Here is a 20313-nt window from a genome sequence, read left to right on the forward strand (position 1 = left end):
TCCACACTGTTGCTGAGACTTGTCATTGGCTGTTTTATTTTAGTCATCCTAGTGGGTATGAGGTGGGTTCTCATTGCGGTTTTGATTTGCATTTCCTTGGTGGTTAATGACATTGAACAAACTTTTCCTGAGCTTGTTGGCCATTTGTATATCTCCTCTGAAGAAATGTCTCTTCAGATCCTTCAATCATTTTTAAATGGGGTTATTTGTCCTTTTTATTGAATTATAAGAGTTCCTTTTTTTTTTTTTTTTTTTTTTTGAGATGGAGTCTCACTCTGTCGCCAGGCTGCAGTATAGTGGTGCAATCTCAGCTCACTACAGCCTCTGTCTCCTGGGTTCAAGCAATTCTCCTGCCTCAGCCTCCCAAGTAGCTGGGACTACAGGCATGCGTCACCACGCCCAGTTAATTTTTGTATTTTTCGTGGAGACGGGGTTTCACCATGTTGGCCAGGATGGTCTCGATCTCTTGACCTAGTAATCCGCCCGCCTCGGCCTCCGAAAGTGCTGGCATTACAGGCGTGAGCCACCGCACCTGGCCAAGAGTTCTTTATATATTCTGGATCTACAGTTCAAAATACTTTTCTCTCGGGATCGTCTTGTCACCTTCTTGATGAAGCACAAAATTTTTAATTTTGTACAATTTATTTTTTTCCTCTTGTGTTTTGGTGTCATATCTAAGAAACTATTGCCAAATTCAAAGTCACAAAAATTTACACCCTTTTTAGGATTTTAGTTCATTTTTGAGTTAATTTTTCTGTATGGTTTTGAGGTAGGGCTCTAGAGGCTTTTTATCTTTGGATCCACAAAACAATCAAACTTATTTTCTATTGGTTATTTTTGTGATTGTTTTTTAAATTTCCAATATTGAGAGTATAAAATTGTGGATCTGAGCCTATCCTTAGCTGCTCATGAGTAGATTTTTATTATTTACTTTATGATTGATTTATGTATGAGACAGGGTCTCTCTCTGTCTCCCAGGCTGGGGTGCAGTGGTGTGATCATGGCTCACTGCAACCTTGAGCTCCTGGGCTCAAGCAGTTCCCCCACCTCAGCCTCCTGAGTAGCTGGGACTACAGGTATACACGACCATGCCTGGCTAATTTTTTAGGCAGAGTTGTATAGATGCTTGCCGATTACACTAATTACTGCAGTAACCAGAATGTAGCAAGCAATCTGTAGAAGTTAGGATTGCCGAAGGGAACTGGGGAGAGAGATGGAGCAAACAGTTGGGTCAGAAACCAGATAGGAAATTAATTAATTACCAGGAGGGCCAGCCAGGCACCATCCCCTAGTTCCTAATGCGTGAGGAACCACTCTGCCTGTGACCGGCTTGTTCCTAGGGACAAGGGGATTTCATTCGTCCATGTGTGTTGTCTAGCAGTATGGTGTCCAGCTGAGGCTGATGTGTGGTCCTAGGGAAGGGGTCGTGTGCTTGGCCACCCTCTGGGGAGCTGGAGTCTTGCTCCCTGCGCGGTAACCGTGTACGTTCATTAGGAATGCAGCCCGCCTCCTCCTCGGCTCTCCAGCTGCCAGTCTCATGTCTTGTTAGACAGTCACCATACTGGTTTTTCCTCCCGGCCATATCATGATCCTCTCAAGGAGTGTTTTTCTTATATTATTGTTTTAAAAAGCTCACAGTAACAATTTTATTTTATAATGTCATTAATTAGAATGAATAAAAAGTGAAAATCTCTAAGAATTATAGCAAACAGTAAATGCATACTAGCAATTAAGGCAATAATTTTTGTTTGCATTCGTAAGAAACATCATGTAGGCCGGGCGCCATGCCTCACACCTGTAATCCCAGCACTTTGGGAGGCCAAGGCAGGCGGATCACCTGAGGTCGGGAGTTTGAGACCAGCCTGACCAACATGGAGAAAACCCGTCTGTACTAAAAATACAAAATTAGCTGGGCGTGGTGGCGCCTGCCTGTAATCCCAGCTACTTGGGAGGCTGAGGCAGGAGAATCACTTGAACCCGGGAGGTGGAGTTTGCGGTAAGCCGCGATTGTGCCATTGCACTCCAGCCTGTGCAACAAGAGTGAAACTCCATCTCAAAAAAAACAAAACAAGACAAAAAGTCATCATGTAGTTAGAAATCTTTTAAAACTTATTTCTTTAGTTTCTCTCTGTTGAACTTTTTTATTAGTAAAATGCAAGTCTTCCCATCCTCCTCTCAGATTTCATTACAAAACCTTGCTACGTTTGGGAAGATTTCTGAAGTTTTCTAAAAAGATCTCCACACAGAAGGGTTTGCCCAGGGAGCTGCTCAACAGACATCCTTCTCAGCTTTTTACTCTTAATCTTTTTACAGACGGAATCAGTCCCCAATGCCTGGAAATTCCTCATTGGATTACTGTGTTTTAAACAGAATTTTGTGAACAGCCTTTTATCTCCAAGCGGAAAGAAAGGTACTTGTGCATTGTGAACATCCTAACATTCTTTTCCTGTGGATGGTAAGGGCAAAAATCCCTTTAACAGGAAACGGGGGAGGTTGCTGTTTCTGTGGATTTACTGGGAGAGAGATGATAATATTCTGGAAGGAAATTTCATTGTTTAAAAAATAAAGTCAGGTTTCTGTTGCATATGACTTAGAGGAGACAATTGCAGAAAACTCTGGAATTGAGGAAGAGAACCATTCCTGTCCTCCCTGAGGGGAAATCTGGCCCCTTCCCCACCCCATGAACATGGGTGGGGCCCCCAGGCACAGGATTGTGAAGCTCGCAAGTGCCCACCCCGCTCGCTGGTGAAGCTGCGTCCGGGAAGATGAGCAGAGACTGTGCTCTGCTAATCTCTCCCCATGAGCCTGAAAAAGTACCAGGCAAAGACACCTGCCGCCTTTCTCCTTTGCCTTGGGGGTGAAGGTGGCCTCGCCAGCCCTGCAGGGACTCCCATCCTTTCTTGCAGCCACCTTCTCAGTGGTGGGAACCATGGGCAGCTGAAGTCCTGCAGGCGGGCAGCCCCCTCGCCAGGGCAGCATGGTGCCATGGGGCGGCCGGAGACCAAGCATCCCGTTTCTCTTTCCTGCAGCCGTTGCTTCATTTATAAATGGGCGCGTTGGGACAAGACGGACTGGTTGTGCCTTTCCGTTCTGAGATTCTAGTTCATCTGTTTTCTAAAATCCTGGCAAAAGCAGATCACTCTGGAAATTCTTGCCATGCTTTGGGCATTGACAGAAGGTTCCAGGGGCACTGTTAGTCCTGCTACACCCCTTGGCAGACGGTTCTTCCCCAAGAGACAAAGTCGCACCTAGAAATTTGAGAGCACGCTGCCCTGATTGGTCCCTCACTGTCACATTGGATTTGGACTTGAGACCCAGCCAGGCTGGAGGGAGAGGAGCCAGATGGGACATTCTCAAGCTGCGAAGGGGTTTTGTCCAGTCCTGATTCAGGGCGCTAGAGTCCCAACATGGCGCCTGAGAAAAAGTGAATTGGGTGTCCTTAGTTCAGACCCCTGGGCACAGCTTATGGTCGTTTGATTTAAAATAATCTCTCAGTTGCTCTGTGGCCTATGTGTAATTGTATTACTATTTCTGTGGAAAAGGAATCACTTCTTTTTATACGTAGTTTGAAAAAAAAAAACCTTAAAATTTTATATTTTACCACTGCAGTTACAAGAATTGTCTTGTTAGGGTTTACAGATGTGCCATTGTTCTGTATAACAGAGAAAACCTTCCAGTCTTCAAGGGCTGAGGGAGAAGGTGGCTGCCCACTTGCAGAGCTGCCTGATAGAGGAAAAGGTGGCATTTTATATTCCTGTTTTCTTCCAAGTAGAGAGTAAAGCAATTCTCCAATAAACTACTTGAAACATTTATTAAATTGTAAGTCTGAATTAGGAAAATTATTGTTATGGTTTCAGTAAGCACTTGAAATCAAAATGGGCGCACTTTTTAAAAATGTGTGATAAAATACACATACCATGAGATTTACCATTAGTAACATTTAGTATATTTATAATACATAATCCAAAATGGTGCTTTTATTTTTGGTTGGAAACTATCATCATATGATTGAACAGAACAGGAATATGTTCTTAATGAATAAATAAGTGCACACCCGACTTTTTTATTTTCCAGAAAATTTTCTCACTCAAGGTGAAGCCAAATAGTATTTCCAGTATATTTCTGACGCCAGGTGACGGCAGTGTTAGAACCCCGAGGTGAAGTTTCTTTTACTCCTGTGGTTGTCACTCAGGCTTATGGATCATGAAGGATTGGCTGGTCTTGCAGCCTCGTCCTGCTGGGTTGCCTAGAATCTCGGTAGTTTTGGCCAAAGGGCTCATCTGCTGGCCTCTGTGGATGGCGCCCTGAGGCCTCCATAACCCTCCCCGGCTGCTCTTTCAGATGTGGAAAGCTTCAGCAGGCCACGCTGTGTCCATCGCCCAGGATGACGCGGGGGCCGATGACTGGGAGACCGACCCCGATTTTGTGGTAGGAGCCGCCAGCCTTTGCTTTCCTCTTTCATGAAGTGGAAGTGGCTCTCCTGGGTTTTTCTTTGATGGGGTGGTGGTTTGTCTGTGTCACAACCCAGGCTGTGAGATTTACTGGTCGCTTTTCTTTTCAGAATGATGTGAGTGAGAAGGAGCAAAGATGGGGTGCCAAGACGGTGCAGGGCTCCGGGCACCAGGAGCATATCAAGTAAGAGGCGTCGCCACCACCCTCCCGAGGGCCCCTCTGCGGATGGAGCCCCAGGTGCAACAGGGCTCATGGTCATCTGTGGAGGGACAGCCCGTGTGGAAACTGCATTTATCTTCTTGACCTGATACCCATGCAGTAAATGAATATAAGACACACACATATATGTGTATTTGTGTAATGTGTGTGTTTATATGTGTATATTTAGATACTTCTGTGCTCAGTAATTTTTAAATTCCCATTGCAAACAATTTCCATATTTATAATTTTAGAGTGTCCGCTTCTCAGTATTGTGGCTTTTATCAGGGAACATTTGTCCCTAAGCTCTACCTTATAAGCGAGAGGTTTCTAAAGTATGAGATGTCTGAATAACTGAGACCTTAAATGCCCTGTCCCTTTTTTTATTATCTGGAAATGATTATGTGTTAATAGTGAGGTACTGTGAGCTTTGTGTTCTTATCAAAAGCCCAGAGTCGGGCACTGAGTGAACCCTGTCATTGTTTCTCACTTGGCACTATCTAAAATGCCAGCTCTTGGGGCAGTTTTTTTTTTCGTCGGGAAGTGTAGATAAAAGGAACTTTTAAAATATGCTCAGACTTTTATTTTAGGCCACGCTGGGTTCAGAGTGGATCCTCCTTTCCCTGGCTGTGAAGGCAGCACCACTGACCCGGTGACCGCCTCAGTATCCTGGGAAGACTGTCCCGCTTGACCACGGTCCCTTCAGCTGAGAAAGATTTAGTCCTTCCTCCAGAAAAGAAGGCACAGTCTGCACAATGGCTTTTTATTTTGTTTTTAAAGATTTATTTATTTATTTATTTATTTTGAGACAGGGTCTCACTTTGTCACCCAGGCTGGAGTGCAGTGGTGCAATCATAGCTCACTGCAGCCTTGACTTCCTGGGTTCAAGCGATCCTCTGACCTCAGCTTCCTGAGTAGCTGGAACCATGGGCGCACACCACCATGGCTAGCTAAGTGCTTTTATTTCTTGTAAAGATGAGGTCTTGCTTTCGTTGCTCAGGCTGGTCTTGAACTCCTGGGCTCAGGTGATTCTCCTGCCTCAGCCTCCTAAAGTGCTGGGATCACAGGTGTGCGCCGCCGCACCTGGCCCCCAGTGGCTTTTTATACACAAGTTTTAGTCCCTCTCTGGCTTGCTCAGCACACTCCCTTCCACAGAAGCAGCTTCGGAACTCCAGTGGCCGTGCGGCTGCCCAGGACAAGAGACTGGAATGGGGCTGACTTGGGAGTCCACTGTAGCCTTGGGTATTTGCTATGGCGTTAAGCAGACTCCTGAATTCGTTGAGTCATCATACCTCTTCTCATCTCTTCTGTTCCCTGTGGCTTCAAAACATGTCTCGGAGGGTGGCTTGGAGAAAAAACAACTCTCCAGTACAAAACCCTTGGGCTGGTTAGGATTCAGAGAGGAACACATGGGGAATAAGCCCATTCTTCATGCTCTGGGGCCTTCCCAGGTTTTAGGAGTGGTGTCTTTCTTTCTCCTGCTCATAAGGGTATTGGGCGGTTTCCAAGCCTGGTTTGTATTTCATCTTCAATTCTAGGATTGTCGTCCAGATGTCAAAGGTGGCGGCCTGGTGTCTCCTGGGCAGAAAGTCCGAATGCCAAAGTGGCCTTCTTATCACTCTGGGGTCTCTCAATGACAGCTGTGTCCGGCCTACCAGATTTGAGCAAACCTTGTCATCTGTTTCATTATCTGCTGTATTAAAATTTTTTAATGGCGTTTAGATGTTAAATTCTGAAACGCTTTCCTCTCATCTTTGAATGTATAAAAAAGCTGGAGTACTTCAAGTACAGACGAATCATCTGAATGTTCAGCACCACTGGACTTCTGCCAGTGGCCGAGGAAGGGACCATAGCCTCGTGTTTCCCCCTCTACCTCTGGATGATTACAGACTAGCTTTCCTATTTTCTGCGTGTGAAATAAAGGTCAAGTTTCAGTAGAGCCATCTTTAGCGGGGATTTGGGATGATCCCACTGTCTGCCTTCAGATTCGTGTTCTGTCTCCCACAGAGCATGCGTCTGATACTGCAGACTGCCGAAGTGGGTGTACCAGCCGGCAGAATAGTCAGGAAGGCACAGTGCAGGGAGAGAATCGGTGAACATCAGATAAGCAGATTTACAAATTTACAAAGATAATGTCACCTGTTCTTATTTATCATACCAGGAGGCAAAGCTGCACGTCTGTTTTATTGATCTGTTCCTATTTTCATCTCTTCCATCAAGCATACACAAGCTGAGGGAGAATGTCTTTCAAGAGCATCAGACCCTTAAGGAGAAGGAACTTGAAACAGGACCAAAAGCTTCCCACGGCTATGGAGGGAAATTTGGTGTGGAACAAGACCGAATGGATAAGGTAAGTGGCCCGCGGCTGCCTATGCCAGGCTCCTGGTGTGCTTGGACCACTAGACTGGGTGGCAGAGTCGTCCCTCAGTCTTTCCTTAGATCAGCAGTTTTGAGTCCATCTGCTGAGGTTGCGATTTGCCCGAAGTAGACCCCTGTTGATTGGACTTGCTCATGAAGTACTCTAGCTTTCTTCAAAGCTCTTTAGGAACCCTCAGAGGTGCTGGAGCACGGGTGTTCCGTGGGGAGGCCCAGAGAGGGAGATTGGCCCTCAGAGGCAGCCTTGTGATAGGACAGAAGTCCAGAAGCATCCTGGCTCTAGGTGTCATCACTGTCAATGCCTGCGGTTCCAGCCTGTAGCCTAAGTCATGCCAGTCCGAAGACCAAAGTCAAATCTGTAGGCCCCCATGGTTCACAGCACACACGGAATCCAGCCAAAGGCCTGGCTAACATCCTTCATGCGTTCAGTGACCATCAGAGCAGTCTCCCTCGTGTAAATTCGGCGCGTACCAGGCTGGGGACAGTGCTCACTCTATTCGAGAGGTCTGGGCAAGCCTCCCAGCAGCTGTCATTGATGGGATGCAGACTGCCACGCAGACGTTGATTGAGGACGTTGGCCAAATGCATCCGGCTGCACCCGTGCTTTAGGTCCTCTCTACCTTAAGAAAGGGAGCCACGTTAGCTCAGGAGGGCTACCTTTTCCTTCCTGGAGAGAAGATGGAAGAGATCGCAGTGTGTTTGCATGTTTCTTCAGTAAAACAGACATCCTGGAGGTGAACTTTTGAGTCTGAGCAACATAAGCTTGTTCTGACCTGACAGATGCTTGCCTTTACTCTGTGGAAAGAAGTGTGTCAGCCAGTGTCGGATTCCAGCCGGTAATTCCATACCCCTCTCCCACCTCATGCACCAGCCAGATGAACATTTGAGCTGGGCACGGGATGATGTTGCCGTGTCACAGTGAGCTGTACCTTGCTCTGTCCCCCGCAGAGTAGATGATGTGGTGGGCCGGCAGGGCACCCCAAACCACGACCATAAATAGCCTGGGGGAGGAGTGGGGTGAGGGACCTTCTGCAGGAAAGAGACATGGATGTTGCTGTGTCACTACCACAGAGATGCCCTGACACCGAGAAGAGCAATGTGTGCAGAATCATCATCTTTAGAGTCTAAAAAAAGTCTGGTAGCTTTTAGGAGTGTAAACAGGCAGACGGACCCCTGAGTTCAGTGCAGCGAGCAAAGCATTTGCACACGGACAGACGGAATCCATGTGTTCAGTGCAGCGAGCGAAGCATGTGCACACGGACAGACGGAATCCATGTGTTCAGTGCAGCGAGCGAAGCATGTGCACACGGACAGACGGAATCCATGTGTTCAGTGCAGCGAGCGAAGCATGTGCACACGGACAGACGGAATCCATGTGTTCAGTGCAGCGAGCGAAGCATGTGCACACGGACAGACGGAATCCATGTGTTCAGTGCAGCGAGCGAAGCATGTGCACACGGACAGACGGAATCCATGTGTTCAGTGCAGCGAGCGAAGCATGTGCACGCGGACAGACGGAATCCATGTGTTCAGTGCAGCGAGCGAAGCATGTGCACGCGGACAGACGGAATCCATGTGTTCAGTGCAGCGAGCGAAGCATGTGCACGCGGACAGACGGAATCCATGTGTTCAGTGCAGCGAGCGAAGCATGTGCACGCGGACAGACGGAATCCATGTGTTCAGTGCAGCGAGCGAAGCATGTGCACACGGACAGACGGAATCCATGTGTTCAGTGCAGTGAACGAAGCAAGTAGATAGGAGCCTTTCCCACTGCAGACTGAGGCGAGCCCTGTGCTTAGGGGGCTTGTGGGGAGTTAGCGCAGAGAGACGTTTATTCTAAAAATGGGACTCCCTGCTGTGGGTTGGGAAAATTACATATTGGGGAAAAGAAAGGCAACGTGTCAGGAGAGCCTGGTAGGGAAGCTGCTGTGGCTTCTCTGCTGCTGCTCGGCCTGCACCTTTTTTCAGCGCGAGTCTTGCTCACCCTAGAACCTGCAGCTCAGGCCTTCCCGAGTGCCAGGAGCTCCCTGGAAGAGCCCTCACTTCCCTCTCTCCTGTGCGGTCTCCACAGCAGCCTCTGCTTCCCTCATGAGCTGTCCTTGCCTCATCCTGCTGTCCTTCCCAGGGAGACTCCCCTCTGGGCTGGGCTTTTCAAGGGTCGGGACTTGTCATCCTCACCTTGTGCCTGGCTCAGTGCCACGTGCCCCCCCCTTAGGCCAGTGCTCTCATGGAACCAAGGAGGCTTATGGAGCCTTGCTCTCACCTCTCAGCCGGCAAGTTGGAGAGCTGTCCTAGCAGGGCGAGTCCAGCAAGGGATGCTGCTGCTGCTCAGTCTCAGCCGGCATCGGGGCCAGGTTAGCGCTCAGCTCAGGTCAGCACCATGGGACAGATACATTGTCAAAAATAACTCAGGGCCAGGTACGGGACTCACACCTGTAATCCCAGCATTTTGGAAGGCCGAGGCAGGATGATCTTATGAGCCCAGGAGTTTGAGACCAGCCTGGGCAACATAGCAAGACCCTATCTCTACAAAAACATAATTAACTGGGCATGGTGGTGCACACCTGTAGTCCCAGCTGCTTGGGAGGCTAAGCTGGGAGGATCACTTGAACCTGGGAGGTGGAGACTGCAGTGTCCTGTGATCGCACCATTACAGTCCAGCCTGGGTGACAGAGAGAGACCCTGTCTCAGGAAATAAATAGATTAAACTCAGATTCCAAACCGAAGGGGAAACGGCTTAAGTTATTTGTAACTTGCCTACTCCAGAAACTAAAAAAAAATAAAAAATTGAAATCTCTGCGTTAAGACTTGAGGAATATGTGCTAGAGACTTCCAGAACAAAAGAAGACATTGAGGACAAGCACACGCAAGAGGAGCCTGGACGGGCTGTCAGGATTCTGTTTATGCTGGGGCCTGAGCACACTGCACCTTTCCCTTGTGGCCAGCGGTGGCTGCATCCATCACGCGGGGCAGGCTTCCTTCTTGATCCCTTGTCTCCTTGCATCCCGTAGCCCTGAGTCTACACATTCAGGCTTCAAGATACAGTCTCCCCAGCGTGATTGTTTAATAACAGATGTGATTTTGTCAATGTGAAATCGAAGGCAATTTTGGAGATGAATCCCTTTCAATCAAAAAGCTGGAAACTTTGCCTAGTTGTCATTCTGGGCATGTCTTTAGATCAGTTTTCCTGTAACTTCCTTCTGATGAAAACCCATGCTGGGGAATCCCTTTGGCACGTCTGCCTCTGCCACTCCTTCATCTCTCTTTTCTGGGTGAGACCCCGGAGGACACAGATGGGCAGTCTCTGCCACAGAGGGTTTGGAGGTGATGGCTCATGTGGATAGAGAGTCAGCTGCCAACCTCAAAACAAACGTGGGAAGAAGAGGGCGCAGCACAGGCCCAAGGCTTAGGGCAAGACCTGCTTTTTCAATAGGGGAAATAGTGGACGCTCTCTGAGTTGCCTGCTGCGTCAGCACCGGTGTGGGATGCTGCTTGGGTTAGCAGGTTAGCATGAGTGGCTCCACATGCTAGAGGGAGTGAGAAGAGGGGTCCCGATGTGCCGTGGACTTTCTCCACGCCCTCTGCTGGGCCATGTGCCCGCACTGTCTGTGAAGGAGTCCTTGACCCGGCTCTGCTGTGAGGAGGGAGCCTCAGAACCCTGGGGCCTCGGTGTCAGGACTGGAGCAGGGCCAGTGCTTTGAGGTAGGAGATCTTTTCCACTTTGTGGACCAGAGGGTCTCTCAATAGAACTGCCGAACGGAGTTGCTGAATCACACAAGCAGCTGTGGACAGCACACCTGTGAATGGCTGTGGCTGTGTCCCAGAGGCGTTATTTACAGAAGAGCTGGGTGCCGGGTCTGGAAAGCCCAGGGGAACCTTGGGCTTTACCTGCTGGCTTTGGCGAACAGAAGGTCCCTAAACCTGTGTGCGCTGATGGGGGCTGACGACATTAATGATGCTGAAATGAGCTGGCATGGGAGCCGGCAGCTGGCTCCTGCCTGAACAGGGTGCTGCTCAGCGGAAATCCAATGTGAGCCTGTGTTTTGCAGACTATTTTTGTTTATAGTCTATTAGAACAAAATAGTTTGCTGGCAGACTATTTTTTGTGCCGATTCTTTGGTCATGTGATTCACAGAGGTCCCACTTCAGTAGATGCCAGCAGTCTCCACACCAGCGGGTCTCACGGATCCTGCCACAGGCTGCCGGCTCTGTGTACCTTCTTCATGCCCGGTCGTGTCAGAAATCCCCACTGGTGGCCCCGACCTGTGTCCAGGGTTCGTGTGCAGCTTCCAGGAGCCCAAGGGCTGGGGTGGGCCATGAAAGCCTGCACCAAGGGCTGGGCGCGGTGTCTCACGCCTGTAATCCCAGCACTTTGGGAGGCCGAGGCGGGTGGATCACAAGGTCAGGAGATGGAGACCATCCTGGCTAACACGGTGAAACCCCGTCTCTACTAAAAATACAAAAAATTAGCCAGGCGTGGTGGCGGGCGCCTATAGTCCCAGCTACTCGGGAGGCTGAGGCAGGAGAATGGCGTGAACCTGGGAGGCGGAGCTTGCCGTGAGCCGAGTCCCCGCCACTGCACTCCAGCCTGGGCAACAGAGCAAGACTCCGTCTCAAAAAAAAAAAAAAAAAGCCTGCACCAAGGACCTGGGCCTCCCAGGAGTCGTGTCGCCTTCCTTGGCTCCCCAGATGGGTGTGTTAATGTAAGGTTCCCCTGCACTGACCAGGATGTGGCCTCCCCCAGCCCTGCTCTGGGAGGAAGTGAAGCGCCGCAGTGTCGTTGGTGTCTAATGCTTTGTGTTTGAACCCTGTTCCAGTCAGCTGTCGGCCACGAATATCAGTCGAAACTTTCCAAGCACTGCTCGCAGGTGGACTCGGTCCGTGGCTTCGGAGGCAAGTTTGGTGTCCAGATGGACAGAGTTGATCAGGTGAGTGATGTGGCACTGGGACTGGGGCAGGTTGGGGCAAGGGGGGCGTTCCCCGTAGATCTGAGCCCTGTTGGGCCACTTGTAGTAGCAGGCAGGTGCCCTCCAGCTCTGGGGGACTGCAGAGAGGGGCATCTGCCTCCCAGGATGCTCTGAGAGCCTGGGCTCTCAGAGAGAGGAAGCAGGATGCGGCGGGCTTGCTGTAGCAGTCCCTGCGGTCGCTCTTCACTACGTGCCTCAGTACTGGATGGCCCTGTGTCTGTCCCAATGTGCCAGCAGGGACCGTTTCCACCCGTGTTTCTCACATGTGTGTTACTGTGACAGAGTGACATCAGAGCCTATACCGGGGGGCAGGATGCGCTCGTGTCCAGGACCCAGGCTTTGCGTCCAGGTGTTGTTGCAGTCATCCTAGGCCCGAGCCTCTTTGATTCTCTTCGGCTCGGGGCTGTTGGCTCTTTTGTTTAATAGAGGAGCGATCAGGAGCCTGGAGGGAGCAGGGAGCTGATGCTGGTGGCAGATTGTGGCTTTGTGACATATTAGCCACGGTTCTGAATTTATGTGTCTGTGAAATGAGGAGGATGATCATACCTATCTCACAGGTGTTTGCTCAGATGCCCATCGCAGTGCCTGGCTGGTGGGAGTGCACCCCTGGTGGCCACTGCTATTCTCATTACTAATATTAATGTTCTCAGCATGACTTATTTGAGAAGCGAGTTTTTGTGAAGCCCGTGGAATGAATCAGCTGAGCATTCCCTGCTGCCGCATGCTGGGGAGGGCAGGTCGCCAGGGATATGGCTTGGCCCGCGCCGCCCACTGGGCCTTGCAGAACGTTTGCTGGCCTGTCTATTTAGGATGCCAGAGCTCTTGCGTCACTGCCACCTGCACCTGGCTTAGGAACCCAGAGGTCACAGCATCATGTGTTTCATATTTTTTTAAATGTCATGTCATGAATTCAGAGAGATTGTTTCAGGGACATTGGAAAGTATTTCTCCCCACTTTTTCATGTGTTTTTGGTTGTCACAGTCTGCTGTAGGCTTTGAATACCAGGGGAAGACTGAGAAGCATGCCTCCCAGAAAGGTAAGACGCGAAAGGTGCAGAAAGAGCCCACTCCGGGGGCCCCGATGGGGAGAGTCACAGCCACCTGAAGCCGTTTCCCCGCGCTCCGGGGGCCCTGATGGGGAGAGTCACAGCCACCTGAAGCCGTTTCCCCGCGCTCCGGGGGTCCTGATGGGGAGAGTCACAGCCACCTGAAGCCATTTCCTGAGCGGTGGCTGTTGCCACAAGGAGGACTCTGCCCTCCTCTTCATGTTTCTGGATCATCTGGATACCACATGATGGATGTATTCCCCGTTACACATCCCCCTCGGAGCCCTGGCATCTGCTGTCATTGTGGGGCTTCTCCCCGTTGTAGCGGAAGCCGCCTTCCCTTCATCTGGGCAGCGCTCCTCCTGGAAAAGAGAGCTCACAGATTGATCGGCAGAAAGCTAACTTCCCCCTCTAAGGCTAGAAACCAGAGCTGTTAAATTCTTGTTTTCCTTATACACATACGGTCTTAACTGCTGGTGATTAATCTTGATTACATCATGCAGTCTCTTTTTTGAAAGACCAAAGCATATCGCCACCTTAAAGTTCTCAGTTTATTTTTTGCAAGCTTATTTAGTTCTTCCTCCTTTGTGTCATTGCATCATCCGGGGAACAAGCTCTCAGTCCTTACGCAGTCTCGGTGCAGTCTAGGTGGAGGTAGCTGTGGTGTGGGCAGGCGGAGGATCATGGTCTTGTCTCCCATGTTCAGCTGCATGGCTTTCTTCATATGAGGCTTTCTCTTTCCATTTTTTTCATTTTGTTTTGTTTGTTTGTTTGTTTTGAGACAGAGTCTCGCTCTGTTGCCCAGGCTGGAGTGCAGTGGCACGATCTCGGCTCACTGCAACCTGCGCCTCCTGGGTTCAAACGATTCTCCTGCCTCAGCCTCCCAAGTAGCTGGGATTACAGGTGTGTGCCACTACCCCTGGCTAGTTTTTCTATTTTTTAGTAAAGATGGGGTTTTGCCACGTTGGCCAGACTGGTCTCAAACTCCTGGCCTCAAGTGATCCGCCCACCTCAGCCTCCAAAGTGCTGGTTCTTTGTATGAAGCTTTCCAGCTTTTACCTGAGCAGTTGATTTTCAAAGTGGGCATGCAGCGTCATTTCTGACTACACAAAGGAACTGCCCTGTAACAGCTGACAGGGCCCAGAACCCCCCCATGCACCTGTTGTGAAACAGGGTCCAGCATCACCTGTATGGAGCAGTGGGTGGCTTGTTGTACATTTTAAAATGTGCGCTTGATGTGTTTGTGAGTTGTAACCCCTACACACTTTTGCTTAGTTTAACAAAAGGAACAGTGTAGTTCGTCCTCAGGCCCCCGTGCTAATTGCTGCCCTGTCTCTCCAGACTACTCCAGTGGTTTTGGCGGCAAGTACGGCGTGCAGGCCGACCGAGTAGACAAGAGCGCGGTGGGCTTCGACTACCAGGGCAAGACGGAGAAGCACGAGTCACAGAGAGGTGGGGCGGACCCCACGGTCTGTAATCACGCGTTTGCTCCAGAAACACCCACGAGGGCATTTTCTCTCTGCACGCGTGATTGTTGTAGATTTTTTAACTGAAAATGTTTGGTGTTCTTTTCGTACCAGTGTATGTGGGCTTTTCCTAATTCGAATGGCTGTACAGTTCCCCATCGTATGAGGATTCCATAGTCCATGTAACCATTCCTTTTTTGAATGTGGAATTTAGGTTATTTATTTATTTATTTTTGGTAGAGATGAGGTCTTGCCGTGTTGCCCGGACTGGTCTTGATCTCCGTGGTCTCAAGCAATCCTCCCCCACCTTGGTTTCCTTAAGTGCTGGGATTACAGGTGTGACCTGTAAATTTTTTTTTTTTTTCTTTTAGACGGAGTCTCACTCCGTTGCCCAGGCTGGAGTGTAGTGGCGTGCGTGATCTCTGCTCACTGCAACCTCCACCTCCCTGGTTCAAGCAATTCTCGTGCCTCAGCCTCCCGGCTAGCCAGGATTACAAGCACACGCCACCACGCCCAGCTAATTTTTGTATTTTTAGTAGAGACGGAGTTCTGCCATGTTGCCCAGGCTGGTCTTGAATTCCTCACCTCAGGTGATCGCCCTGCCTTGGCCTCCCAAAGTGCTGGGATTACAGGTGTGAGCCACTGCGCCCAGCTGAAACTTGACTGCAGGGAACATTCTTGTACCTGTGTTTTGTTCACAAGTGATTATTCAAAAGAATCAACTCCTAGATATGGAATTGCTGGGTCGAAGGCTATTGAATGTAAAATTTCCATAGATACTGCCAAGTTGTCCTTGGAGGCTGTGCTGAGTTCTTCCTTCCCCACTGCATAGCCTGTACACCATCACTCAGAGCATTTCCCAGGGCTGCAGAGGCTGTGGCCTGCCTGTTTCCCTGTGCCTCTTGTTTGGCCTGCACATTTAAATTTTTAAAAATATTTGCCAACATTTGAAAACTGAGAGCTTGACTATTTAAAAACTCAAAAAAAAAAAAAAATTACCCCAAAGCAAGAAACACCACTGGAAGATCCAACCACGCTGGCTTGGCATTTCCCTGAGGAAAGTGCCGGTGGCCTGGAGGGCAGCTTGGCTTGTAGTTTGTCGCGGCCTGGCCTGGCCTTCCTGCCAGTCAGGCCTTGCCTGCTGCACAGAGCTGCTTGCCTCTGCTCTCTGCCTCTTTCCTGGGAACAGTCCATTCCTCCTCTTCCCGACGCCACACAGTTGTGAGCAGCGCATGCTCCGCGAAGCTGCATGAGTGTGTGACTCCAGGGAGCCAGGGAGCACAGGCCGAGCACCTGGGCAGACGCAAGGCTCCTTGGATGCTTCAGGCCTTCTCTCCCAGGCCTTGATCCTCTGCCTTGTGCTGTTAGTGGGTCCATGAGAGAGTCATGTTTTGGTGTCACAGTGACATGCTAAATGGCTTCATTCTGAGTAGAACTGGAGTTTCTGGAGGATGCTGTGTGTGTCCTGTTTCCTGGCATCCCCCTGCGTGCTTCAGTTTGTGAAGAGTGGCCTTTGAAAGCCTTGCCCTTCTGCTGCCTCCTGAGCTTAGAGCCTTATCATAAACTCTCATCTCCTGCTAGCTTCTGGATGCAATGGATGATGTTACAGGAATTCATCTGCTGTACTTTATTTCTTTTTTTTTTTTTTTTTTTTGAGACGGTGTCTCTCTCTCTCGCCAGGCTGGAGTGCAGTGGTGCGATCTCAGCTCAGTGCAACCTCCACCTTCCGGGTTCAAACAATTCTCCTGCCTCAGTCTCCTGAGTAGCTGGGATTACAGGCATGCACCACCAAGCCCAGCTAATTTTTGTATTTTTAGTAGAGGCGGGGTTTCACCATGTTGCCCAGGATGGTCTTGATCTCTTGACCTCATGATCCGCCCACCTTGGCCTCCCAAAGTGCTGGAATTACAGGTGTGAGCCACTGTGTCCAGCCTCTGCTGTACTTTAAAAAAAAAAACTTTTTTTCTTAATTCTTTTTTTTTTTTTGAGATGGAGTTTCACTCTTGTTGCTCAGGCTGGAGTGCAGTGGCGCAATCTCGGCTCACTGCAACCTTCACCTCCTGGGTTCCAGTGATTCTTCTGCCTCAGCCTCCCGAGTAGCTGGGATTACAGGTGTGGGCCACCACGCCCAGCTAATTTTGTATTTTTAGTAGAGATGGGGTTTCATAATGTTGGTCAGGCTGGACTTAAACCCCTGACCTCAGGTGATCCACCCGCCTCGACCTCCCAAAGTGCTGTGATTATAGGCGTGAGCCCCCTCCCCCAGCCTGTTTTTTTAATTTTTAAAAGATTAGCTAATGATTTAACTTAGAGATGGGGTCTTGCTATGTTGCTCAGGCTGGACTCAGCCTCCTGGGCTCAAGTTATCCTCCCTTCTCAGCCTCCTGAGTAGCTGGGCTGCAGGCACACGCCCCCACCTCTGGTTACCACTGTTTGTGTTTCTGTTATTACACATAAATAGCACCTTTAAATACTGTCTGTATTATTCAGTGGTCCTACAGTGGACCTGAAAGATTTTTGTTTTTTTTAATCAAAGGATAAAATACTTGCATGTTCACTGATTTCGTTGCTCCTTTTAAAGTAGTCCTTTTTTGTTTGTTTTTAGATTACTCCAAAGGTTTCGGCGGCAAATACGGTATCGACAAGGACAAAGTGGATAAGAGCGCCGTTGGCTTTGAGTATCAAGGCAAAACGGAGAAGCACGAGTCCCAGAAAGGTGTCTTCCGTTTTATCTTACCCTCCAGCCAGCAGCTAGTAATGTGACAGGTGGTAGCCACACCGGAAAAGGAAAAACAAAGCATTATTGATAGCCCTTAACGTAGATGTCTCTTTTTCATGAAACACCCAACTTGAAAACGGCACATCCAGAAACACAGCTGCTAAATAGGAACTCGCAGCTTGAGTGTTATGGCGCTCCAGCCCCAGCGGCGTTGCTTATCGTGGTGGCCACACCCCGCACGTCTGTGTTGCCCGTGTGAGCCTGTGCTGTCTCATGGTGCAGGTGGAAGCCGCATGCGTGGGAGCTTCCATGGGGTCCTGTCTGGCTTAGTCACGATGCTGAGGTCATAGACTAGGTTATTTCCTGCCACTCTCCAAGGAGGGCCTCTTCATGGATGTTATCTAAAGTATTACCAAAGATCCGGAAGGGAAGAGTAGATTGAGTGAATCATATGTGTTTAACTGTATTGAAAACATACTTTCCACCTGTGACCTGCACTACCTGTTAATGATGGGTTCTGGCCTTTCATTGTGCATGTAGACTATGTGAAAGGGTTTGGAGGAAAATTTGGTGTGCAGACAGACAGACAAGACAAATGTGCCCTTGGCTGGGATCACCAGGAGAAATTGCAGCTGCATGAATCCCAAAAAGGTACATTCACTCTGCCTGTATGCGAGATGGTTTTAGAAGTTTGTTTTTGTTCCTTGCGGGGTCAGTTGGTATGTGTTGTGTCTGCGTGTGCCTGCTGCACGTTGTTTTGTCTTCACTGTTTGAAGTTGTCCTGTGTGCCCCCCCAATCCCCCAGTTCCCTCCAGCTAGTGTAGTCACAAACCCTCCCTGCTGACACGGGGGTGGTACCCCAGAGAGCTGGGTTTACCTGGAAGTGGGTTGCACGGGCCAAGCCTGCAGCAGGGGGCTGGGTTTACCCGGGAGTGGGGACATGGGTCAAGCCTGCAGCGGGGGGCTGGGTTTACCCGGGAGTGGGGACATGTGTCAGGCCTGCAGCGGGGGGCTGGGTTTACCCGGGAGCGGGGACATGGGCCAAGCCTGCAGTGCTCCTCGTCCAGGCTTCTTGTCTATAAAGTGGGCCACGGTTTTTGGCAGGAGATACTTACTTTTGAACCGAAAGTGTTTTCTTGTTGGAATGGGTGCCCCTTCCCTGGGAAAAGGAGCCTGAGGGGGCTGAAAGCCTCTCAGTGTGACCCAGCCCTGAGAGAAGCAGGAGCGGGGCTAATGGGGCTGCAGCGCCCTCTGAATCTGCAGGGTCTCTCCTCCCGTGTACACAGATACGCACACTCGTCTGCAGTGTGCATAGGACGCTAAGAATGAACTGCACAGCTGGGAGTGCCTTTACTGAATTATTTGAAGTACAGTTCTTAGGCTGTTTCCAGATCTTCGCTGAGTGTTCAGATTTTAAGTTCATTCTTTAACGTTGACCTCTGGAGCCACCTTCTGGCGCTGAGCCTGGGAGTAGGATCTCAAAGGCCCTAAGCTCAGGAGAGCCCTTGCTTTCTGGAAACTGTGTTTGATTTTTGCGCATGCTCATGCAATTCTAACCCAACTGTGTTTCCTCTTTTGGTTGTTTTCCCCACCGTTGCTTGTGGATTTTCAGATTATAAGACTGGTTTTGGAGGCAAATTCGGTGTTCAGTCGGAGAGGCAGGACTCCGCTGCTGTGGGGTTTGATTACAAGGAGAAGCTGGCCAAGCACGAGTCCCAGCAAGGCACAGTTGCCACCAGCCTCCTACCCTCCCCCCCACCCTCCTGTGCGGCCACTTCTAGCACAGACTTCAGGGCTCACCGTCAGCACCTGCAACACAGTCCTCCTGTGTCACCACTTGTCAGCTGTCAGGCTGTTCGGCACTTTAAACCCATTTCTAGTAGAGCGACACTGATTTTGAGTGGTTCCCTTCTCTTCCCCCCTTCACTTTCTTCCCTGTGAACTTGTGATCTGTGTATGGCAGGATGCGCCAGTTAGTGTGTGGGTGCCATCTTTCTAACCCGGTGACCCATCCAGTCTCTGGACTGGGGCATCTCCGGTCTCCAGCAGCATTCTGCCCGAGGCTGTTCTGCTGTTATTGGTGACTGCCGTGAGCCACTGAGTCAGGCCTTCCAGATGAGGAGAGAGGTGTTGGTTCAACCAAACCACTGGCCATTTGACCAGGGGCTTCGTAGCAGCAAGGGCCAGGAGACAGGCGTGTTCTGTGTGGTTTCTGTGTTTCATTTGTGGTGGTGTTTTTGGCCGGGGTTGGGAGGTTTTTTGTTTGTTCTGTTTGATGACACCATATGTGTGTAACATCTCCACACAGAGCCACACAGTATGTACGTGAAGCCAACTGTGCATCCTTCCTTAGAGCAGTTATGTTGTTACCTTCAAAATTTGGACTTGGTTATTAGAACCTGAACACATAATTGGAAAAACAGTAATTCCCTAACCTTGCAGGGAAGACTCTAGGCTTTCCACCTGCAGCGTTAGAAACACACAGCAGTGTTCAGGTGTGGGCAGGTAGACACACCTGGGGTGGTCCCGCAGACTGCATGGAGATGGCAGTGGCTCTCCGTGGCATCACTGCTGCATGACAGTGTGACTTTCATGTGGATCTGTGTTGCTGCAACGGAAGTATTTGGCTGGTAGAATTTCCACATGGATTTTTTTTTTCTCTTAAAAAGCAAGAGAACAAACTGCGATTGAGCCTCTTTTTAGCGCTCAGTAGAGCAGGCGCACAGGAAGCAGATGAGAATAAGCCCGTGCTGGTGCGGAAGACTGTGCTATTGAAGTGGCGCGTTGCAAAGGCCTGTCCGTGCCCTCTTTCCTTGCTTAGCTCCTGCCTGCTGCCCGCCGCCCCTCCTGCCCCTCCTGCCCCTCAGGGAATGCTGAAGCCTCTGCCCCTGGCCTGTGCTCTGCTTCTCACTGCCTGGGTCTCATGACCATGGGTGGAAGCAAAACTTGCCTTGCAAGTGAAGCCTTGCTTGGCCATTCTCGTTTCTTCCCGCTGTGGTGCACCTTCTTGGGCTGTTTCTGGATCTGTCTGCATGCACCCACGGCCACCCCCACGCTCGCCTCCACCTCAGAGTAAGTGTTGTGTTTTGC

General features: G+C 50.0%; 1 protein-coding gene across 4 annotated transcripts in view; it reads left to right on the top strand.

Moving 5' to 3' along the window:
- CTTN (cortactin) overlaps positions 1–20313 on the top strand; it is a 39079-nt gene that overhangs the window by 4495 nt on the left and 14271 nt on the right. For 2 of the 4 annotated variants that reach the window (XM_034933257.3, XM_063608634.1), the window contains exons 2-11: positions 2314–2410; positions 4342–4428; positions 4562–4635; positions 6871–7000; positions 11844–11954; positions 12975–13029; positions 14380–14490; positions 17110–17220; positions 17764–17874; positions 18836–18946. In XM_034933257.3, coding sequence (XP_034789148.1) covers positions 4342–4428; positions 4562–4635; positions 6871–7000; positions 11844–11954; positions 12975–13029; positions 14380–14490; positions 17110–17220; positions 17764–17874; positions 18836–18946 — 901 coding nt within the window. In that variant the 5' untranslated portion in view covers positions 2314–2410. The remainder of the gene's footprint in view (positions 1–2313; positions 2411–4341; positions 4429–4561; positions 4636–6870; positions 7001–11843; positions 11955–12974; positions 13030–14379; positions 14491–17109; positions 17221–17763; positions 17875–18835; positions 18947–20313) is intronic. The other 2 variants (XM_034933258.3, XM_034933260.3) reach the window with 2 other exon arrangements.

Source organism: Pan paniscus, chromosome 9 (genome assembly GCF_029289425.2).
Source record: "Pan paniscus chromosome 9, NHGRI_mPanPan1-v2.0_pri, whole genome shotgun sequence".
Classification (NCBI taxonomy): domain Eukaryota; kingdom Metazoa; phylum Chordata; class Mammalia; order Primates; family Hominidae; genus Pan; species Pan paniscus.